The 24888-nt window shown below is 42.6% G+C and overlaps 1 protein-coding gene across 1 annotated transcript; it reads left to right on the top strand.

Moving 5' to 3' along the window:
* The first annotated feature begins 533 nt into the window (after positions 1 to 533).
* LOC130876419 (C-type lectin domain family 2 member E-like) lies at positions 534 to 19688 on the top strand. The gene is made up of 5 exons (XM_057772940.1): positions 534 to 754; positions 12380 to 12511; positions 15408 to 15592; positions 16134 to 16240; positions 17180 to 19688. Exons 1-5 carry the CDS (start codon positions 649 to 651, stop codon positions 17313 to 17315), a joined length of 666 nt encoding a protein of 221 aa, XP_057628923.1. The 5' UTR covers positions 534 to 648; the 3' UTR covers positions 17316 to 19688.
* Positions 19689 to 24888: the final 5200 nt, after the last annotated feature.

Raw genomic sequence — 24888 nt, 5'->3', positions numbered from 1 at the left:
TCACATAAATCCACCTGCTTCTGCCTCCCGGGTGCTGTGATTTAAGGTGTGCACCACCACTGCCTGTTCTGTTCTTTTTCCCTGTTGTTTTCTCCATTCTTCGTCTTCCCAGTTGTTCCCCTTACATGTCTCCTGATTCTTCCTTCTCCTATTTTTGCTTTCCTCTTATTCCTCTTTTACCTCCAAAGACAAAAATTCCCTTCTTTTTACCTTTTTACCGCATATGAGTGCTCTGTCTGTCTTGTCTGTATGCCAGTTTGCTCCCTTTCTTTCGGCTTTTGATGACCTCAGTAAATCCCTTCTGGAACATTTCTTCCCTCTGAATATCCTCCTCTCTGGGTTCTTCCTTGCTCTTTGCGCTTCCAGCCACACCTTAAGATGGCGCTGGAGGTTGTGGGGAGCAGGGGAGTGGCGAGGCGTCCTGGGGTGGTGACAACAAGGGGCAGCCTACACGTGGGCGGACCAGTAAGTTTTGTCTACTGTTTCAGGCTGAAATGAGGAAGGAGGGACAACTGTCAATCCAGGAGAACAAGGTGGGGCCCTGGTGAGGAGGAGCGCTATTTTCGATCAGTGCAGCGGGCTATATATATGCCCGTTTGGCGGCTCCAAAGATGAATCCGGCGGCTATTCTGAGGTGGCAGCTGAGACATGGGAGAGAGCACCGAGCCAGTTGCCGCCGCCGCCGTATCCAAGGACTCGAGCATCAGGTCCTCTCTCAGCAAAAGAAACAAGGAAGAGCAGCAGGAGGTGAAAGGTGAGAGCCGAGGGTAGATGCGCGGGGAATCTCCAGGCGTGCGACTGGGATGGGGCTCCCTCCGCAGGGAAAGGCTTACCTGAGACCGATGTGTCCTGGGCAGAAAGACATGTGGACTTGCCGCAGACCTGGTCAAGATGGCAGTGGCGTTCGTGCGCAGAGCAGTGTGTCCCTGGGATGGTGGACCATGGGCTCTTTAGTCCATTCCTGCCTCAGGGCGACGACTCCTTCAAGTGTACCACAGAGACTTTAGAGAAACTTTAAAGGAGTGGTCAGCTTGAAATTACCGGGCGACAGCGGGAACGGATCATGAAACACAAAAGGAAACCCACTTGAAAAGTTTATTAAGAGAGAGTAAGACACATGTGCAAGCCTGAGGAAGTTGGTATTGAAGAAAACATGGAGTGGTGTGTGTCCAGCTTTTAAAGGCTGCTTAGCGCATGCGCACAGGGGTTCGCGCGTGCACACAAGGGCTTACTAGCAGTATAATTCTTCAGGTAGGTTATGTGGGGCTTGAGAACCCTGGCTATGTAACTTGCCTGAGTGCTTGTTGGCTTATGCACGGTCCTGTAGCCTGGAAGAGCCAGCCAGAGTGCTGGGTGATGGAAACCCTAACAGTCCACTCTTTCGTTTACTATAAAAATTTGAGGAGTGGGGTTAGGGGTCGCCAACGGGTGGGAATGGGGCTTGGGCCTCTCAAGGCTACTTCCTGCTGTCATGTGGGCGTCAGAGACTTGGGGTAGCTTCTGTGTTTACCGGGCTCTGTGGAACTGTTTAGCTGCCAGCATGAACCTGACAAGATAATTTCAAGGCAAAAGATTATGTTTAGAAAAAGTTTTGGATCCTGGTGATTGAGGGAGGAGGATCCCTAGATGGAAGATGGAGGGGGATTTTCCAGGGCTCCTGAGATGGAGGAGGAAGTTTCTCCTGGGTCCCCAGACCATGGAAGAATTAAATGATACTAATCCTGGGCCAGTCTGGTCTGTTCAGGTGAGTCTAGTTTGGCTCCCTGGAGCTTATGAGAATGTATTATAGTGTTGGAATAGAAGATTATGAATAGTTGTATAGTAGAGGAGGAGGGAAGGGAAGAGGGGAATTATTAGATCTTTAATTTTTTACCTAAAGCAAATCTTTTTTTTTTAAGATTTATTTATTTATTATGTATACAACATTCTGCCTTGATGTATGCCCGCACGCCAGAAGAGGGCGCCAGATCTCATTACAGATGGTTGTGAGCCACCATGTGGTTGCAGGGAATTGAACTCAGGACCTCTGGAAGAGCAGCCAGTGCTCTTAACCTCTGAGCCATCTCTCCAGCCCCCTAAAGCAAATCTTAAGGCACGTGTGTTTTTGACTTTTTTTGTTGTTGTTTTGTTTTTCAGTACCACGATATTTCCTTAACACAGGAGATGTTGTATCAGTCAATGATAAACCAGTTATATGAAAATTTGTTTTGTGAGTCTCCCTTTTGAGTCTGGGCATGTGAATGTACCCAGACTTATTGTTTCTTACAACTTGGGCATCTGACAGTCTTTGCACCTCCAATCTGGAAATTTAAGTCTGACATTGGAGATACAGAGAAATTGGTAAAGTAGATGGGAGAAAGAGGAAAAAAGGGAGAACTGGAAAGGAGAGCATTTGGAATTTCTGCACAGGAGAGTTGAGTACAGTGGTGAGACTTTATTCTTCTGGAACTGGAGACAAAGCAGCTGATCTTGATGTCCTCTGTAACTTAAGGGAGTGGGGCCCTGTTTGAATTGCCATATACAAGGAGAGGGTGTCCTAAATTGGAAGAGTCAAAGGTTTGAAATGAGGTAGGTGAATCCAATGAAGGAGTCTCTCAAGCTTGGCAGCTGGGGAGTTACAGGAATTACTTTAATGGGGACCTGCCATTTAGGGAAAAGGAGTGAGGGTCATTGGATTTGGGGAGAGAAAAGGACTTGGTCCCTGATTTTAATTGGAGATGGGCAGAGGCTGGCACATGGTTGAGGTAGTGAGTAGTCAATAAAATCCCATAAGATGGAGAAGAGGTAGCATAGCAACGGGGCTAGCAGGTGATCAGGGAGGTGTGAGGGTTTAGGTGAGAGTCCTGGAGTTAAAACCAGCCTCCCATACATGCTTTCAAAGGGCGAGATGGAAAGGAGATGGAAAGGGAGCTCTTGGGGAGAGTCCGAGGCTGAAAAGAGCCAGAGGCAAAAGCTTTACCCAGTCAAGGTGAAGCTCCTGTGACATCTTAACAAGACTATTATTTTTTGGTGTGTGTGTGTTTTATATTTTTTTTTATTGATTTTTATTGAGTTCTACATTTTTTCTGCTCCCATTCCTGGCTCTTCCCTACCCTTCAACTGCCTCCCAAGGTCTCTATGCTCCAAATTTACTTAGGAGATCGTGTCTTTTTCTACTTTGCATGTAGATTCGATCCATGTATGTCTCTCTTAGGGTCTTCATTGTTGTCTAGGTTCTATGGGATTGTGATTTGTAGGCTTGTTTTCTCTGCTTTATGTTTTAAAACTACTTATGAGTGAATACATATGGTAATTGTCTTTCTGGGTCTGGGTTACCTCACTCAAAATGATGTTTTCTAGCTCCATCCATTTGCCTGCAAATCTCAAGATGTAGTTTTTTTTTTCTGCTGCATAGTACTCCATTGTGTAAATATACAACATTTTCCTTATCTGTTCTTCGGTCAAGGGGCATTTAAGTTGTTTCCAGGTCCCAGCTATGACAAACAATGCTGCTTTGAACATAGTTGAGCACATGTCCTTGTGGCATGGTTGAGCATCCTTTGGATATATACCTAAAGGTGGTATTGCTGGGTCTTAAGGAAGGTTGTTTCCTATTTTTTTTTTTTGAGAAATCACCACACTGACATCCAAAGGAGCTGTACCAGCTTCCACTCCCTCCAACAATGCAAAAGTGTTCCCTTTACTCCACAACTTCTCCAGCATAAGTTGTCATCAGTGTTTTTGATCTTGGCCATTCTTACAGGTGTAAGATGGAACCTCAGAGTTGTTTTGATTTGCATTTCTCTGATGACTAAGGATGTTGAGCATTTCCTTAAGTGTCTTTCAACCATTTTAGACTCCTCTGTTGAGAATTCTCTGTTTAGGTCTGTACTCCATTTTTTTTTATTGTATTACTTGTTCTTTTGATGACCAATTTCTTGAGTTCTTTGTGGTGTAGGAGGGTCTTATTTTAATGTGTTGTTTTCATTGGTTGAATAAAGAAAACTGCCTTGGCCTTTTGATAGGGCAACCCTTAGGTGGGCAGAGTAGACAGAACAGAATGCTGGGGGGAAAAAAGCAGAGTCAGAGAGAACTGCCATGAAGCTGCCAGGTCAGACATGCTGAATCTTTCTTGGTAAGCCATGACCTCATGGTGACCTACAGATTATTAGAAATTGGTTGAATCAAGATGTGAGAGTTAGCCAAGAAGAGGCTAGAGCTAATGGGCCAGGCAGGAATTAAATTAATACAGATTTTTGTGTGGTTATTTTGGGTGTACGCTAGCTGTGCAGGACGGAACAATGGCGCCGCTACTCCTACAACACTTTGTTTATTTTGGAGATCAGATGTGGAATTGGTGAAGATCTTTTCCCATTCTGTAGGCTGTTGTTTTGTCTTTACAGAAGCTTTTCAGTTTCAGGAGGTCCCATTTATCAATTGATTCAGTGTCTTTGCTACTGGGGTTTTATTTAGGAAGTGGTCTCTTGGGCCAATGTGTTCAAGTGTACTTCCCACTCTCTCTTCTATGAGGTTCAGTGTGGCTGGCTTTATGTTGAGGTCTTTGATCCATTTGAACTTGAGTTTTGTGCATGGTGATAGATATGGATCTATTTGCATTTTTCTAAAAGTTGATATCCAGTTATGGCAGCACCATTTGTTGAATATGCCTTCTTTTGTACATTTTATATTTTTTGATTCTTTGTCAAAAATCAGGTGTTTGAAATTGTGTGAATTAATATCCAGGACTTAGATTCAGTTTCATTGGTCCTCCTGACTGTTTTTATGACAATACCAGGCTTTTTTTAGTACTGTAGCCCTGTAGTAGAGTTTGAAGTCAGGGATTGTGATGCCTCCCGACATTCTTTTATTGTACAGGATTGTTTTGGCTATCCTGGATTTATTGCTTTTCCATGTGAAGTTGAGTTCCATTCTTTTAAGGTCTGTGAAGAATTTTGCTGGGATTGACTCTGTAGATTGCTTTTGGTAAGATTGCTATTTTTACTATGTTAATTCTCTCTACCCAAGAGCATGGGAGATCTTTCTGGTGTCTTCTTTAATTTTTTTCCTCAAAGATTTAACGTTCTTTTTTTCTTTCTGTAGCTTTGGTGCCTGTCCTGGAACTAGCTCTTGTAGACCAGGCTGGCCTCAAACTCACAGAGATCCTCCTGCCTCTGCCTCCTGAGAGCTGGGATTAAAGGCATGCACCATCTCTGCCCGGCATATTTAAAGTTCTTGTCGTACAAGTCTTCCACTTGTTTGGTTAGAGTTACTCCGAGATATTTTATGCTATTTGTGTCTATTGTGAAGGGTGATGTTTTGTGGTGGCGCAAATGAATGTAGACAGATTATATAGATATATACAGCTTTAATAAGGAAATAAACTTACAGGACCAAAGGTTCCCGCGGTGTACCGGAAAAGCGGAGCAAAAGAAAAGGGCTGCTGGGCTCACGCCCGGCAGATTTATCCGTAAACATTAGCCCGAGGCGAACACGCCCCCAATGGGTGGGGCTATGTCCCTACAATGTTTATCTTTCTTTCTCAGCTCATTTATCATCTGTGTACAGGAGGGCTATTGATTTTTTTTTTTTTGAGTTAATCTTGTATCCTGCTCTATTACTGAAAGTGTTTATGAGTTCCTTGGTAGAATTTTTGGGGTTATTTAAACTATCATATCCTCAGCAAATAGTGAGAATTTGACTTCTTCTTTTCTGATTTTTATCCCCTTGATCTCCTTTTATTGTCTTATTACTCTATCTAGGACCTCAAGAACTATTTTGAATAGATATGGAGAGAGTGGACAACCTTGTCTTATTCCTGATTTCAGTGGGATCACTGTGAATTTCTCTCTACTTAGATTGATGTTGGCTGCTGGTTTGCTATATATTGCCTGATTATGTTTAGGTATGTTCCTTGTATCCCTGCTCTCTCCAAGACCTTTATCATGAAGGGATGTTGTATTTTGTTGAAAGCTTTTTCGGCATAATGAGATGATCATGTGGTTTTTATTTTTCAGTTTGTTTATATGATGGATTACGTTGACAGATTTTCATATGTTGAACCACCCTTGCATCTCTGGGATGAAGCTGACTTGATCATGGTGGATAATGGTTCTGATGTGTTCTTGGATTCCATTTGCCAGTATTTTATTGAATATTTTTGCATCAATGTTCGTGAGTGAAATTGGTCTGTAATTTTCTTTCTTAGTAATGTCTTTATGTGGTTTGGGTATCAGGGTAATTGTAGCCTCATAAAAAGATTTTGGCAATGTTCCTTCTGTTTCTGTTGTGTGGAATAATTAGAGGAATATTGGTATTAGTTCTTTGAAAATCTTGTAGAATTCTGAGCTGAAACCATCTGGTCCTGGGGTTTTCTTGGTTGGGAGACTTTTGTTGACTCTTTTTATTTCTTCAGCAGTTATAGGTCTATTTAATTTGCTTATCTGGTCTTGATTTAGTTTTGGTAAGTGATATTTATCCAGAAAGTTGTCCATTTCCTTTAAGTTTTCCAATTTGGCGGCATACAGGTTTTTGAAATATGACCTGATGTTTCTCTGTATTTCCTCACTGTTTGTTATTGTGTTCCCATTTTCATGTCTGATTTTGTTAATCTGGATACTCTCTCTCAGCCTTTTGGTTAGTTTGGATAAAGGTTTGTCTATTTTGTTGATTTTTCTTTAAGAACCAACTCTTTGTCTTATTGATTCCTTTCTATTATTTTCTTTGTTTCTATTTTGTTGACCTCAGCTCTCAATTTGATAATTTCCCGCCTTCTAGTTCTTTTGGGTGAGTTTGTTACTTTTTGTTCTAAAATTTTTAAATGTTCTGTTAATTCACTAGTTCTTTATGTAGGCATTTAATGCTATGAACTTTCCTCTTAATACTGCTTTCATTGTGTCCTATAAATTTTGGTATGTTGTGTGGTCATTTTCATTGAATTTTAGTAAGTCTTTAATTTAGTAAGTCTTCTCCCTTTATTTCTTCCTTGACCCATTGATGATTTAGGTGAGCATTAATTTCCATGTGTTTGTGGGCTTTCTGAAATTAGTATTGCTGTTGGATTCTAGTTTTAAGCCTTGGTGATCAGATAAGATACATGTGGTTATTCCAATTTTTTTTTGTATCTGTTGAGGTTTGTTTTGTTACCAAGTATGTGGTTAATTTTTGAGAAGGTTCCATGAGGTAATGAAAAGAAGGCATATTCTTTTATGTTTGGATGGAATGTTCTACAGATGTCTGTTAAGTCCATTTGAGTCATAACATCTATTAGTTCTATTAGTTCCCTTATTTCTGTTAATTTTTTGTCTGACTGGCCTGTCCAGTGGTGAGAGTGGAGTGTTGAAGTTTTCCACTATTAGTGAGTAGTGTTTAATGTATGATTTAAGCTTTAGAAGTTTTTTTTTTTTTATGTATAGGGTGCCCTTGTATTTGGGGTATAGATGTTCAGTATTGAGCTTTCCTCTTGATGGATTTTTCCTGTGACTAATGTGAAGTTTTCTGCCTCAGGCCTGCTCTGGCCTAGGTCTGCTGTGGGACAATTGTCTGTATTCTGTCAATTATATTTTAAATAAACGCTGATTGGCCAATAGCCAGGTAGGAAGTAGAGGCAAGTCAATGAGAACAGGAGAATTCTGGGAAGAGGAAAACCCATTCCTCTGGAGTCCTGTCCTATCCACAGAAGAAGCAAGATGTGACTGCCCCGCTGAAAAAGGTACTGAGCCATGTGGGTAACATAGATAAAAATAATGGGTTAATACAAGTTATAAGAGTTAATAAGAAGCTTGAGCTAATGGGCCAATCAGTTTATGATTAATGTAGACCGTTGTGTGATTTCTTTGTGATTTAACAACTGTTGAAACCGGGAAGGACAGAAACCTCAGTCAACATAGATTGCAGGCTCAGTTCTGTTCCTGTGGACTTCACTGCCTCACACATGCTCTAGCCTAGGTCACTGGCTCAACAAGAACTTTTTTTTAATGGAATGGTTAGTTTGTTCTACATTCCCTGAGAACTGAGGATGATATGGGATATGAAAATACCAGGGATTGTTAAGAGCCTTAGATAAAGTTTAAGAGTTCTGGGCAGTAAACTCTAGGCAATTATCTGACCGAAGAGAGGTTGGGATTCCAAACCGGGGGACAATTTCTTGGAGAAGAACATTGGAAACTGTCTGGGCCCTGTTGTTAGTGGTGGGAAATGCTTCAGTCCACCCAGACATTATTTCTTCCCAAACCAGGAGATATTTATTTCATCTGACTGTGGGCATAAGTAAAATCAAGCTGCTTATCAGTTCCTGGAAGGGAGCCCCTGGCCTTGTGGATGGGAAAAGGGAAGCTATGATATTTAGACTTGGGATCTGACTTTTGATAGACTTTACAAGAGGCAGTGATAGCTTTTAAGAATTCTAAGTCGTTGGGGGTGGGTTGGGGGTGAGCATTGACAAAGTGAAACAAAAGTCTTGCTATTAGGATGAAAGAGCTGATGTGGGCAGACAGAATTTGCCGGGTGTCAGGGGTGTCTGGAAGAATGTGGGTTTCTTTTTTTATGTTTAGGGTAATAACGTTTTGGGTTGGGGTAATAGTTGCTCTCAATTAAATAACCTGAGAGATAGACAGTTGTACCTTAGAAGGTGAGACTCTATAGCCCTTTTTGGACAAGAAATATAAAAGAGTGGAGGTATTATTTGGCTAATGTTTAAGGATGGACTGTAAAGCAAAATATCATCTACATACTGTATGAGTGCACACTTGGGGAGAGACAATGATAGTAGATCAGAAGCTAAAGCCTGACCAAGTAGGTGTGGGCTGTCCCAGAATCCTTGGGGAAGGACTGTCCAGGTGAGCTGTGTAGAGAGGTGTCTGGGTCAGTACAGGTGAAGTCAGAGATTGAGAGCTGAGAGGAATAGAGAGAAAAGTATGTGAGAGAGTTCTGTGAACAAGAACGGAATGTGTCATCTGACCAGCCCTTCCACAGCTATCTCTTGCAACAGGAGAACTGCAGAGAACTACAGACAACTTGGTTTGGTCAGGGTTGGGTTCCTTAGCAGCATGTGAGCGCATGAGAGGAGGGATAAAAGTGGGTGCTAGAGTTGGGTGGCTGCCACAGCATGGCACCAGAAAGGAGGAAGGGTTCAGAGGGACTGATGGAGTAGTTGATGGGGAGAGATGTAGTGGGGAGCTGGTAGGCCTGCCTTTCATCCTGCTTGGATCCTGCATGGCTAGCTTAACACCCAGAAATAACAACACACAAATTGTATTCTTTTAAACACTGCTTGGCCCATTAGCTCTAGCCTCTTACTGGCTAACTCTCACATCTCTTTTAACCCATTTCTTTTAATGTGTGTAGCCCCATGAGGTGTGGCTTACTGGGAAGATTCTAACTGATGTCCATCTTGGGCCAGAGCTTCATCACATCTGCCTCATTGCCTTCTTCCCAGCATTCTGTTCTGTCTACTCCGCCCACCTAATTTTCTGCCCTATTAAAAGGCCAAGGCAGTCTCTTTATTAACCAATGAAAGTAACACATAGACAGATGACCCTCCTACATCAGAGAGAGATAACTCAAGAGGTAGAAGTAGCTGTCTGCTGAGGTTGGAAAGGTGGAGGTTCATTAGCAGGGTCCAGAGTTGAAGCGGGGTGTTCCTCTGACTTAGACTGCATAGCCAGGAACATGTGAGTAGGTGAACATCTTGGAAGAAAACAAGTCTTAGAACCTAGATAGAAAAAGGCTTGGATATAAGAAAACTCCATCCACCTGCCTGAGTACTGACAGTATTTAGAAAGCTCTTGCAGAATATCAGTATCTAAGGTGCTGTTAGGTGACCACTTTAGATTATTATCTAAAGGATACTTTGGCCATATTTTTGAACAAAAATGGACAAGCATGGGAATCTGCAAGTAAGGCATTAAACATTGGGCTTTTAGGGTCTCTTAAAGACATCCCACGGGGAAGGTTGGACTGGTAAGTTTCTGATAAGTTTTTGAGAATTTGTTTCTCATGATTAAGAGTGTGAGAATAGTGAAAATGCCAAAAACCCAAGGCAACTACCTGGATGTTCCAAGAATAGCATGTGGGTTGAGAATTGGGCCAGGCCGATTTCAAGACCCATTGGCACAGGAGTCGGAGGCCAGGACCACTCTGAGTGGTAGCAAGAGGACGACTTCCAAGTGATCTGCTCAAGTTTTTGGCTATGGGAAGCAACTACAAGTAAATGTTAGCGAAGGGCTCAACTGTGACCTTGCAGACCCTGGTTGGGGGCATTCCGCCTATTTCTAGGAACACCAGAGGGTTGCTGGGAGCTCACCAGTCAAGTCCTTGGGTTTGGAGAAACCATTAAGCTGACCAGAAGGGAAAAACTCACCAACTGAAGCTGCTGGTGTGCATAGGAGTTGGTGGCCAGGCAGATGGAATGTGGGATCTTGTAGAGAAACCTGGTTCAGGGTCCCGACCCCCAGGAGAGGAGGAATAGTAGAGCCTATGGAGTCTCAGCACCAATGAAATTACCTGGCGCTAGGATGAATCACTAAACACACAACAAAACCCACTTTAAGAGTTTATTAAGACAGAGAAAGACACATGCACAGGCCTGAGGAAGTTGGTGCAGGGTGAGAGCGTGGAGCAGGTGTGTCCAACTTTTAAAGGCTGCCTAGCACATGCACACAGGGCCTCACATATGTACACAAAGGCTTTCTTAGTTGTTTCATGTGTAGGTGACGTGACCATGCTGCACATAATTACATAGGGCTTGAGGACCCTGTGTGGCTATGAAAGTTGCCTGATCACTTGTTGGTGTATGTGTGGCCCTAGAACCCAGAAGTGCCAGCCAGAGTGCTGGGTGATGGAAATCATAACAACAGAGACAAAGCTCTTTCCTTTGATCATCAGCCTGTTTTCTACAGGCAGAATTCATGGGTCTATAATGCACAAAACTTCCTTCTTCTTAGTTTCCATCCTTGGCAAATCTCACCTCTAAAAAATGAGGTGACTTTTAGTCTATTTTTGCCTTTTTTGTATCTCTTATTAGAGCAGTTGGCCTAATAATCTAAACCATTTCCCTAATCATCTTTACTGTCTTAACTACCTGATTCTTTTAGGCTAACTCAGAAAGTCCAGTTATATCATTGATCTAACTAATCATCATTGCTCTTATAAAAACCATCTTCATTATGATCTGCAAGTAAGTTGTCCAGCAGGAGCATGGGAACTGCAAGCAGGAAGAAGCAGTGTATAATCAAGGGGCATTCTGAAGACAACCCTCCCTCCCCTACCTCATCATCTCCTCACCCCCATGCCAGGGCTTTGCCTCTCCAGGGATTAGTTTTGATATTGGGTCAATTGAACTCCATAAGATGCTCCCTTGCTGACTGTAGCTCCTCTGACATGGGCACTGGCAGAACCCCACTAGTCCTATAAGCCCACTCTTAGTAGAAGCCAAATCTCTACCTCTTCACATAACTCCCCAGTGGCAGAAGTAATTTTTTTGTTTGTTTGTTTCTCAAGACAGGATTTCTTTGTAGCTTTGGAGCCTGTCCTGGAACTGACTCTTGTCTACCAGTCTGGCCTCGAACTTATAGAGATCCACCTACCTCATCCACCCGAGGAACTAATTGTTCTTACCTGGGCTCTCAACACTTGTTTCCAGTCTTATACACTGGTTTTAAATACATTTATAACATACAACACACAACATCTTGTTCTGGAGAGAAAGGGGTTTCCTAAGTAAAATGAAGCATCAATAATAAACTCCCTTTTTATACAGAAATAAAGCAGTTCTCCTTCCCAAACAGCCATTCCCCACTGTAGGCGATAAAAAAGAAAAACAACTTTTTCTCAAAAACAGGTTGAATGTCTCAACAGACTACCCTGTCATGTGCTACCTCTGCTCCAACAACAAAAATACCATCTCCAGAGCCAGTCTTGTTCACTCAAGACACTGCTTCCCACAGCGGTCACCACACACAAGGCACTGGACAGTCAGTTTTGGCTTCTGGACTATGGATGTCATTTTTGCCCCTAGAAAGGTTGCAGCCAGTTTCTTCCAGTGGGAATTTTGTCTCATTCACCCTCGTGGTGTGGACATTTGCTCATCTACCCACGTGGCATGGGATGCATGGTCCATCCTTCCATGAGAGTGAGATCTGAGAGTCATGGAATCCTTAAGGTTATGTAGTGGGTCACCCTTAGTTCAGTAACTAGATCACCCCTGGCCAAAGTTGTGTTTCTGGCATCTCTAGTCTTCTTTCTAGCATGGCCATTTTTTATGGATCAAGGACTCCTCTGAAAGGGGTTTGTAGCACTCTTTCAAATAATCATAAGCAATTGTAAAGTGGGTGTTTGTGGTACGTTTCTTTAATTTTCCTTACAAAATTCTCCAAATCGATATTCTTACATTTATATTTTGCAGGTAAAAGGCTCCGAGAAAAATTTCTCAGAACCGTCTCTCATGTGTCTCCTGCTAGGCTTTACTGCTGCTATGCAATGATCATCATCCTCACTGTAGCTGTGATTGCACTTTCTGTGGCTTTGTCATTGTCAGGTGAGTGACATTCTCCAGATTCTGCAGCATTCTGTCCACATACACACTGTCAGTTATACTTACAGAGCACTGTGAGCCAGGCTCTGTGTGATGGACTGGAGAGAAAACACACTGGAAATTCCTGTTCCCTAGATACTTAGGGTCTAGCAGGAAGAGGCAGTGAAGGAACAGCACAGGCTGTGGTGTACACAGGAGGCCAGGCTTAGCATTTCTGGGAAGAGGACGTTCAGCAACCTCTAGAGAGATGTAGGAGACAAATGTCCACCTGGGGAAACTATTCAATGAAGAAGGACGCTTAAAAGAAATCCCACACTAGCTCAGAATTGAGAATAATAGATGGTTATTTATTTAGGGGCAGACTTGCAAATGAATATCCTCTGCTGGAACAACAACTGCATCCTGCAGCCAGAAAAGAGGGTGGATGTGCTACAGAAACTCCTTCCACTCCTTCAGCCAATAGCCTTTATGATACCAGCCCACTTGGGCGTGGTCTTGTTTGCTTTAAAATGCAGCTGTAGCTGTGTGCTCGCTCTCTTGCTTCCATCTCTGCTTCCAGCTACTAGACTCCTTTCCTGATCGCGCAGAGGGCTGTTGTCTGGGATGGTGATCTGTAAGTTTTTTCCCTTTAAATAAATAACCATTTTATTAATCATAATTCCAAACTGGTGTGGGATTGTTTGTGACTTATGCCTTCATGGATGTACACTTTACATTGGCATAAATAGTATATTAGGCCACTCCCCAGTCGGTGGGTAACCTAAAGTCTACTGACCGTAGGATTTCCTACAGCAATTCAAGGCAGAGATCAAGGAGAGGAAAACTCAAAGGAGGTGTCTTTAGGAAGCTGCCGTAGCTAGGAGAAGTGAGGGCAGTGAAGAGTGATATGGTTGGGGAAGGTAGAAAACCCCCATAACTCATGGTTTATGTTAGCATCTTCAACTATGGTCTGAAAATATTAAGTAGATTATTCCAGAAATATGTGATTCCCAAGCTTCCAGTTTAAGACTATTCAGAATAATGTGATGAAATCTTTACAACTTTCCTGCCATAGGTGGAGTAAATAATTCATGATATTGTTTTATAAAATCAACGTTAGCTACGTCAATGAATAATACACAAGTCAAACATGGACAAACATTTAGAGATGTAGACACTGTAACCTAAACTGTAATGTATCTCTGAGAAGAGTCAGATAAAAAGAAGTGACAGTTGCCCTCAGTGCCATTGCATTTGTTCCTTTCATTAAAGCTTGTGGTACTGTGTATCAGAACTGTGAAGAGCTACAAGAAATTGCTCTCCACTGAAAATAAGCGTGTATGAGTCATTTTTAGTATTTAATATTTCTTATCAATCACTTATTTCTAGGCTCAGTAGCCCTTGAAAAGAGCCATGCATTCGTTCTTACCTGTTAATGGAAGAAAAAGGCAAAGTTATGAAATAAAAATGTTATTTTTCTAAGCAGCCCAACATTCAGAGCTTCTTACACACACACACACACACACACCCAAAAACTCTATTATGGTAGACCCACAAATGAACATATCACAATGCTCTAGTAGCATAGCCACACCAACACAGGCCAAGTACCAAATCCTATGTATCTCTCACAGAACTTTCACACAGTTAGAAAAGCCACTCTGAAGCCTTGGAGCTTTGGTTATGGTTTTAGACTTTCACTATATTTACATTTTTATACACTTGTCAGTCACAAGTTGGAAAAAAAAAACACTAGCAATGTTGAAACTAGAAAAACGATGCTCTTTATAACTTTTTCATGACTTTGGGCCTTGCTGCATCCTGTCCTTCCTTGTCACCTTCTGTCACCCTTCCTTGTTCTCCTGTCTATGTGTTACACCATGCTCACACTCACAGCTCTTCACACTGTACATCACAGGCTGGGACAGCACATGAGGTAGTACATAGGGTCTCTTTCTCTCTGAGCTTGTTTGACTTTATTTAATATTATACTTTGTAGATCCCCACTTTTCTACAAGTTTCTATATGATGTCAGTTGATGGACCTCTAGGTCAGGTCTATTTTGCTGCTATTGTACATGGGGCAGCAGTAGACATGGATGTGCTAGTCTCTGTGTTGTGATGTAGTGTTCTCTTATATATGCCCAGGAGTGACAAAGCTAAGTCACAAAAGGTTTGTTTGTACCTTTTAAAAAGAGTCTCCATGCTGGATATATCAGTTTACACTCCCACCAGCAATAAATAAGTGTGTTTATTACTGCAGAGTTCTGACATCTGCTGTGAAATTTCTTGACAATTGCCATTCTGACTGCCTCTAACAAGAGCCAGCATATATTCATATGAATTTAATGTATGTGTACATGATACCGAGAATGCCTCGATCAAAGTTTTGTATGAAGGTATTTGATCATGTCATGTTTTACATGCTGGTATTTTGCCATAGTTAAATCCAGAGAAGTGAGGAGTTCTCTTCATTTGGTCATTACAAAAGCAGGATGTGAAGCAGGATCACAGGAAAGGAACCTGTAGGATTCCAGCAATCAGGAAGATTCCTCATGGGGTAATGACTATGATTTTGTTCAGGGTATGGTGTCTTCAGTTCCTGCACTCAGGAGGCACACCCAGGAGGATTACTACAAAATCCAGACAAGTATAGTCCAAGAGTGAGATCCAGGCCATGTAGGAAGAGATAGAGATATTCTGTCCTCAAATTCAAAATACAAACAAGAGAAGCATTTCCTTAGAGTCCCACGTGAAGGTTCTTGGTGGGAGATCACCATGCTAGGAGGAGTCTCTTAGAGATCAGTAATGAAAGGCACAGTGAAAACACACACCTCACAACAGAGATTGAATGCTTAGCCAAAGAGACAAGAAATGGAAATGTTTATCTATGGTATGTAATTGCACTGTGTACATTTTAGTGAGAAAGGAAAAAATGGCCATTGTGAACCCTAAGCATGGCAATACCACCTGCCCAGAAGACTGGATTGGATTTGGAAGTAAATGCTTTTATTTTTCTGAACACACAAGTAACTGGACATCCAGCCATACCTCCTGCATGAAACTGGGGGCCCATCTAACTCAGTTTGACAGTCAGGAGGAACTGGTAAGAAAGGATTGGGAGTTGATTTGTTGTTTGCCCCTGTGTTATATGTATTGCCTTGAGATAGAGAGCTTAAAGCTGCAACACGAGGATGGTTTCCACCCTAGGCATTGGGTCACATGGGGCTCATGTTAGCAAGTACCATCTGTGATGGTAACACATCTGTCTGTAGCCCCGAGTCATTCCAAAGATATTCTCTCCTGTAGTGCTAATAGTCAACTTGCGAGGCCAAATATACATTTGAGAATCATGGTTCTCAGTAAGTTTTTGTCCGAGCTGGCAGGTGTTTTAAACTTAAGGTGACAACTGTTAATAACTGTGAATACAGGCTTAACAAAGGAATTTCTCAGCCACAGAAGGATGGGTGGTTGTTAGTGTACTATGGATTATGACAGAAAAATACATCCACTGAGAAGTGAGGGCTATTGTCAGTTATACTCAGTTCAAACCTGTTGACATCCTGAGAAGAGGCTGTAGATTGGAGACACTCAAGGGTCATTTGAAGCTGACAGGCACATGTATTTGCTTTCTGTGTTTTTGACAGGATTTCCTGAATAGAAAAAATGGGATCTCTGCTGCCTGGATCGGACTGCACAGAGAGTCATCAGAGCAGCCTTGGATGTGGGCAGACAACACTGAATATAACAACTTGTATGTTTTCAGAAAGCTTTTTCTTTTACTGTGTTCAAGTGTTGTGATTGTGTGAGTTGTAGTTGTGAAAGGTGAAAGGCTGAGTCATGTGAAGAGAACTGAACTGGAAAGGGAGAAACCCTTGGGCTGGAGGCATGTCTTGGGTCTGGTTGTGTGTTACATGGAGTCCCCAGTATCCACATTTTGGCAAATTTGCATCTGTCAGAGTCACCTAGTGTTGTTTCACTCCAAATCTTTAGCCTGATGATGGCATCTGGGGAAGATGCTGTCTGCTCTCAGCACTTGGAAATCTCTCCTTGCTGATAACTGCCCTTGTGGGATGCAGTCAGAACTGCTGATGGCCACTAAGGGCTCTGAATCCCCAGGAAGCCACTGCAGAACTGCTGGACAGGACTTGTCAGACAGCTGTGTGCACAACTGCTTCTGTCACTGAAGCAGAGACTCCATGGGTATTGGGAACCTTCTCTAAAGTGTCATCATCAAGAGCACCCAGGACAGCACTTGGATGTGAGCATAGCCATTGTGAACAGACCCATTCTCTGGAACAGTGAATGTCTATCATTAAAGACCTTTAGAATTTACTAGGTGCATTTTCTCCCCCTTTCATACATGTGAGAAATTCTTCAAGATAGAATTGAAAACCACCCTTGCAATGCTACTCATGGCTGAACTTCATGTGAACATGGCAGAGAGCAGCAGTCAAAAGCTTTGTACACACAGGACAGGGTCCAACATGGATGAGTGACAAAGGTGTGGTCACCAAATGGAACCCTGAGAGTGGAAAAGTCACTGGGTGTAACACTAGCGCTGGTTGTTCCTCATGGCCTCTGCCTTTCTGTGATTCGTGCTATAAACAGGCAGTGGACACGAGTGAGATATCATTGCTGGAGGGATTGCAGTGACCGACTCTGCAGAAATTTTGTTTGTTTTTTGTTTTAGGATTCCCATCCGAGGAAATGGAAACCATGCCTACCTGAGTGACAGAGGAATCAGCAGTGGCAGGGACTACATACATAGGAGGTGGATTTGTAGCAAATCAAACAGCTATACTTTAGTAGATTCACAGCTTGTGTAGAGAGTGTGTCAAAGTCATCATGAGAGATCTGTAACATGTCATCTACAGTTACAACATTATTTTTTATCATATATAAATATCCCAAGCAATTCATATTCTGTGGTGACATCAATGATGAAAATTATCACAGACGACTATACTTACGGCTACTTGGGAGAGTATGGGTGATTCTAAATTAAGTAAGTGTTTTGGTATGGGTTGGCCGTATGAATTACAATCATATCAGTATTAGTAACCACTACTTTTATATCCAGACAATGAAATTTTTTCATTAGCTTTTACTTTGAGTGACAAGTACTTTTAAAAATGAAGGGAGAAGCAGGGCAGTGGTGGCAGATGCTTTTAATCCCAGCACTTGGGAGGCAGAGGCAGGTGGATTGCTGTGAGTTTGAGGCCCGCCTGGTCTAAAGAGCAAGTGCCAGGACAGGCTCCAAAGCTACACACAGAAACCCTTTTTCAGTCCCCCCTGAAAACAAACAAACAAACAAACAATGAAGGGAGGACAGGATTGAGTCAAGATGGGTGAAACACAGGGCTCCTGCAGGGGGCTAGAAGGGGAGGCAGAGGAGTGGAGTCTCTCCCGCACTCTCTCCCCACTGCCCTGGGAATCCTGCAGAGGCTGTATGACAGGTCTGCAATCACCAAGGAGGAGCCTCAGACATGGATGCCACCCAAGGCAGAGCCAGAGTGAGGCCCTGCTGTTAGAAAGTCAGGGAAGAATGGCAGAGAGAATGGCTCTATTTTCAGTAAATGTGCCTTGGCATGGATGTAATTTCTGTTATCAGAACCTTTTAAAAAATATTTGAAGATTGATTCAAGATGTTGACTTGTAGGGTGAGGTTTTTCCTTCTTTTTTGATCTACATCTAGAGCTAGCACTGCTGTGCAGCTGCCCTTGGCCTGCAGGTGTGATGGTCATACCTAAAGTGCCTTCACTGAGGGCACAGAGATGTGCAGAGACCTGGAGCTCCAGTGGATTCTGTCCCCAGATACCCTGCCCATCAGAAAATTCTCCTTGTCTCTGGGCAACAAGAGCATATCCCAGACTGGTGCTAGTGGTAGTGTATGATCACCCTGTCTCTGAGCAACATCAGTATGTCCGTGATGGAGGCCTGTTCATTTTCTGGATTGGACCTCAAAAAACTTAACGCTGGCAGGGTGGTAAACAGCAGCCTGGATCTCTCACAGGCTCTGCCCCCTAATGCACCCCATGACCAGCCTGTCTCTGAGGAATGGTGGGATGCCCAAGGAGAGTAGTGTATTTTCTGTTTTGGGCCATCTCAAAAAACCTCCATGGTGTGTGTTACCACCGCATACCATGTTGTTGTACGTGGTGTGTGCTAAGGCTGCAGCTGTACTGGTTCTGTCTACCTCTACAGGTTGTGTGGAGGCCCCAAAAATGTGAGCCTGTTTCCACCTTCTGATATTAGAGAGTTGTAGGTTTCTCAAAGTAGCTGACAAGCATAGTTGCATGTCTCAACTCAGCATGTGATTACTTAATTGTTTTGACATTAAAATAGCCCATACAAGTAGGTCCATTCTATTCTGACAGGTGGTCACGATATGCAAATGTACTTCTGCTCCTTCTTTTATAACTATGAGGTCACCTGGGCAGTGGCTGTCTTCAGGATTCATGGTCTAAGGTGCTTTACTGCTTAAACAACAAAATGCTAATAATTTGATGTCTCAAAGTGTTAAAGGAATTAACTGTTTGAGTTGTCCTTTGTATTATGTATACAAAGTCTCTTGTTACCTTTTTCCCCCACCTCCCCACCTCCATTTGTATTGGGTATAAAAATTTATGGAAAAATAAACGTGGGTGATTTCAGTATTCACTTAAATGCCCTCCCGGTACTTTTCTAAGGTTTTTGTTTTATTATTTTTCATGCATCTTCATATTCTTTATTTCTAAAAGTCCACACCCCTACCCTGGCAAGAGGTATTTTTTGTTGAGGCTGGTCCATGAGAAGTCTGTATTGATACCCATGGACCATGCTGTTTCTGGAGACCATATGGATGTTCATGGTCTTTGTAGGGCTATGTTGATGCTAGTGGTCTCTGCTGTCCCCCGAGGCCATGTTAGTGTCTGTATTCTGAGATGCTGCTGGGGGCCATGCTGATACCGTGGCTCCTGTTACCACCAGGACCATTGGGCTTCTGTCCATGCTGCCACTGGAGGCCATGCTGATTGATGTTCATGGCTTGGGCCATGGTCTGTACTGCTGTTTCAAGCCATGTTGACATCCCTTGTCCACGATGCCACCAGGGACCATGCAACTTATCTCATTCAGGAAAATAGCATTTTTCAGTGTTCTGTCCTTAGTTCATTTAGCATGCCCTCTTATTTTCAATCTATTTTATTTCAGATAAACAGTGTGACATTTTCTAAAATAAATAAATACTTCCTCATATTGAAATTACTTTGTATTTAGCAGTTTTAATTTTCTTATTTACCATACATGTTAATCCAAAAGATTGGAGGAGAAAGATCACTGACCCAAATCTTCATGGCCAAATTAATGAAAGCATGTTTTTTTCTCTGTGTTCATGGGCTGCCCCCGCTAAGGTGGGGATTGAGAGGTCAGCATTGGCGGTGAGGGAGACAAGATTTTTATGAAGCTCAATGGTAGGAAGTGCAGTTGGAGGTCCCTTGTTTGTTTCCCAGCTGCCCAGACCAGAGATAACCACACAGAAAAAATATTATTACAATGCTGCTTGGCCTATTAGCTCACACATCTTATTGGCTAACATTTATATCTTAAATAACCCATTTCTATTAATCTGTGTATCACTATGTGGTTGTGGCCTTCTGGTAACGTTCTGGCCAGTATCTGGCGTCTCTCTCCACCTACTCTGAGAATAAATAAATAAAAATAACAACAATAAAAATATATTGGCCATGTAAGAGGCTATATGTATGCCAAGAAAGGTCGCCATTGTGAACTGTAAAAGGCCTAATAAAGAAATCCCCAAAGTTCCAGGGAACAAAGCAGCAAATATGGCTGCCCTAAAATTGGCTATAGAAGTAGAGTGGTCTCTTCAGTACTTCTTTATCCTGCCTGAACTTTATTTTGTTTTTATTTTATTTGGTTTGTTTTTCAAGATAGGGATTCTCTGAGTAACAGCCCTGGCCATCCTGGAACTAGCTCTTGTAGACCAGGCTGGCCTTGAACTTACAAAGATCTGACTATCTCTGCCTCCCTAGTGCAAGGATTAAAGGCAAGCACCACCATTGCCCAGCTTCCTGCCTGTGCTTTAATTGTTCTAGAGCCCAACCTATGTACGAAGAAACCAATTGGAAAAAAAGAAAAGATGCTCAACAGAAGACAAATGGGTGGTCGTTTTTGCTGAATGAGGGACCCATACTTCCCGCCTTTATCAGAAGACAGATGGTCACCAAGTTGCACCAGGCTACCCAACTGCAGGCAACTATAACTGCTCAGATATCAGGTCCAGATATTATTCCCAGACTGAGGTTTCCCGGACCTCTTTCTCGGGTTCAGCAATATCCTGGTCTTCCTTGCTCACATTTTCCTAAATATTGCTAAGGCCCTAAAAGTTGATTGGAAGCTACATATAGGACACAAAGTTCAGGAAGTCAGGAAGGATAAATAGAAAGGAAATATATTCTAGGCATGTCCTTGAGACTGGTGAATGCTGAACATATCTTCTGCCATTTGCTCTCCTAAGAGAGAGATGCATCCCATATGAGGAAACTCCTAAGACAGAAATGACTAATCATTCCTTCTCTAAGTCCTCGAAGGTCCTACAACAGTCACAGGGACTATTCATCAGATAGTTTGCGAGGTTGTATGTTTGCCTGGAACCTGCTCACAAGTTCCAGTCTGGCAACTTTGTGTGGGTAAAGAGATCCTGACAGGGAGCTTGAACAAATCTGGAAAGTCTCAAACTCTGTCTCAAACACTGCTACAGCATCACTTGTGTCTCCTGTGCACACAGCACACCCAGCATAGGTAGACTACACATCATAAGGACAGAGTGGTCATCATCAGGTCCTCTGATTCCCTAAAGATAAGACTGACATGGGCCCTATAATTGCAGTTGTTTTATTTTCTCTTTTTTTGTCTCCAATGAAAAAGGTCCCAATCCTCCCTAATCCAGGAACTTCTTTATGGAGATTCATGAAGACTGGAACCAGGTAGTTCATAGCCAGTCTATCCACTGAGAACCAACCACCCACCTTCCAGGTAGATTTCTGTAAAATATTGCACCTAGACACAATTTGTCTATGGTTTGCTTGATCATGGAGAGGAGAAAAAAATCCTGGAACTGTGGATCCACTGGTGAAGAAAAAGGGCTATGATCTATCCAGTACTCTGCCTGCCTGACTCCACCCCTCAGGAAAAATTACCCTGATATTTAAACTAGATAAAGATCTGTCAAAAAAGGAGTATTGCAGACCAAGTTCCCTTGTGAACATAGATGCAAAAAAAAAAAAAGCTCAATAAAATACTTGCAAACAGAATCCCAAGAGCATTAAAAAGATCATCTGTCATGATCTAGTTGGCTACATCCCAGAGATGCAGGGATGATTCAGCAGACAAGAATAAATAAATGTCATCTACTAGATATTCAGACTCAAAAACAAAAACCACATGACCATCTCATCTGATTAAGAAAAGGCCTTTGATGTAATCGAACATCGCTATATGGTAAAAGTCCTAGAGAGACTATGGGTACACGGGACATATGTCAACACAACAAAGGCAGTGTATAGCTCATCTACAGCCAGCATCAAAGTGAACCTCGGAGAGAATCTTGAAGCATCCACAGTAAAGTCATGAAGAAGAGAAGGACGCCCATCTGTCCATACCTAGTCCATCTAGTACTTAAGCTCTTAGCTAGGAGAATGAGGAGAACTGAGGTGATCAGAGGATACCAACAGACAAGAAGAAGTAAACACATCTTTAGTTGTAAATGATATGATAATATACACAAGTGATCTTAAAAATTCTACTAGGAAACTCCTACAGATGATGAACACTTTCAGCTGTAACAGGGCAAAAAATTAACTGACATGGAAACGACACCTTTCACAAAAGCCTCAAAAGATTTAAAATATCTTGTGAAGGTATCAGAAAATGGAAAGTTCCTGCATGCTCATGGATTGGTAGGACTGCTATAATGAAAACGGCTCTTCTCCATAAAGCAATCTGCAGATTCAATGCACTCAAAGGAAATCCCAACACAATTCTTTACAAGTTTTGAAAGGACAGTTCTCAGCTGTGTATGGAAACACGAGAACCCCAGGATAGATAAAATGTCCTAAACAGTAAAAGAACTGCTGGAAGTCTCACCATCTGAGATCTCAAATTCTACATCAGAGCTTTAGTAATAAGAACAACATGGGGCTGGCATAAAAACAGACACATTGATCATCAGCATTGAACTGAAGACAGAGATGTAAGTCCACACACCGATGGACACCTGATATTTTTTAATATTTATTTATTTATTTATTTATTTATTTATTATGTATACAATATTCTGTCTGTGTGTATGCCTGCAGGCCAGAAGAGGGCACCAGACTTCATTATAGATGTTCGTGAGCCACCATGTGGTTGCTGGGAATTGAACTCAGGACCTTTGGAAGAGCAGGCAATGCTCTTACCCTCTGAGCCATCTCTCCAGCCCTGGACACCTGATTTTTGATTTCTGATAGAGAAACAATACATAGTCATGAGAAAAATGATGGCATCATCAACAAATATTGCTGGTCAAACTGAATGGCTGCCAGTCAGGAAATGCAGTCTCATTCATTCTTACCACTCTGCACTAAACTCAGCTCCAATTGGGTCAAAGACGGCAAAGTAAACCAGATACAGTGAACCTGGCAGGAGAGAAATTGTTGAATAGCCTTGAGCTCACTGGCCCAGGACGAGACTTTCTGAACAGGATACTGTTAGAACAGGCACTAAATCAATAATAAATAAATGGGGACCCATGAAACGTAGAAGCTTCTGCACAGTAGAGGACTTAAAGAGGGGAGGCTAGGTCTTAGCTGATGGGTGCAGTCAGTTAGGCTCATTGGATCATGAGATCTATGTGTGTTTCTCTTCCCAACCTGAGCTGGCCACTCCTGGAGTCCTGCACTTCAGAAGTCAGTGATAAGTGTACCAGTGTCGTGACCCCTGTAGTTTCCTCGAGGATTGAGTTTTGAGACCTGTGATTCACCCCTGAGGAAGGCCACCCCAGTGTGCAGCCTTCATTAGAGCAGTGATCTCCTGCTGTGAATGTGGGGCACCAGGGCAGAGGAAGAGCAAGAGATGTAAGTGTGGGCTGTGGGTCAGGGAGCTGGCAGGACTTGTCTAGTGCGTTTAAGGAGCGCGAGGGGGCGCCCAGCCCCTCGTTTCTACCTCTGTAAGTACAGCGAAGAACTCCTGAGCAACTTATGTCATCAAAAACTGCAAATAGAACTATTGCCCTTTGTGGTGGCACAGGCCGGTAGGATATGCTGATAGAGGCAGAGGCAGAAGTGTCTGAACTGAGGTCAGCCTGGACTGCACATTTTTCGCTCCCAAACACAGATGCACTGACTACAAGTCTGGAGTTACTTTTGTTGGCAGGGACCAAACTTTATATCCTTAGTTTTAAGTTTTAATGCATAGTTAAGGTAGGATTGTCTCTCTCAGGTATACCATGAATTCCTTCTAGTAAGTACCTAGAGATATTAGGAGGATTCCCTGCCCTCCGGCCACCACACAATACTTCTGCTGGCCACTAACGAGGTGAATGTTCAAATGGAATCTCTTGATTTCTTTCAGGACACGGTATATATTATGCAAAGCAACATTTCAAAAATGGAAGAACTCAAAATCTGAAGTCTGATATTACTTTTTTGATCCAGTAGAAGAAATGAACCAACCTTATCACCAGTAGGGACCCCAGAAAACACTACCGGGGTGTAACCACTCCCTCCTCTTGGTTATCATGGGTATACCCGTGGAGCAAGAATAAGAGACCAGAAACACACATAGAACCCTGTGTAAGGAAGAGAGTGAGATACAATTTATAACCATACCTCATACTCCAGGCCATTAGCCCCCGAATATGGTGGAACAAGAACAGAAGAAAGCAAGCTTTCCACATAGTAATCTTATCCTGTCCTTGTCCTCAAAGATGAGGAGGAAAGTGTCCTCAGGTAGTTTCGTTGATAAAAAGATAAAAAAAAAATTGCCAAAGGGTTCAGACAGAAACTTCAGGACTATCTCACTGACATTTGAGAGAGAGAAAAGGAAAAAAGAGGACCCAGGTCAAAAGGAGGACAGTTACCAGGACAGAGGAAAGAATAAAAATAGTAAAAATACTATGCTGATGTGGAGACCAGGGAAGCAGTAAGGCTTGGTTGTGGGAGTCTGCCAGCAGCTGCATAAGGTTCAGTGTCCTTGCAGGTAGGCTTAGCAGTGGAATTTGCAGGCAGGGGGATCTCTGAGAGTTTGAGGCCAGCCTGGTCTACAACCACATTAGAGGAGGGGATCCTGGGTGTGTTCATGCTTTCTGTGTTAAGGGGATGGTTAATTCTCTCAGCTTCTGTGTCTTCAAGTGTGTTTTCT

The sequence above is a fragment of the Chionomys nivalis genome, chromosome 1, assembly GCF_950005125.1.
Source record: "Chionomys nivalis chromosome 1, mChiNiv1.1, whole genome shotgun sequence".
Taxonomy (NCBI): Eukaryota; Metazoa; Chordata; class Mammalia; order Rodentia; family Cricetidae; genus Chionomys; species Chionomys nivalis.
This window is presented reverse-complemented; position numbering and strand designations above follow the sequence as displayed.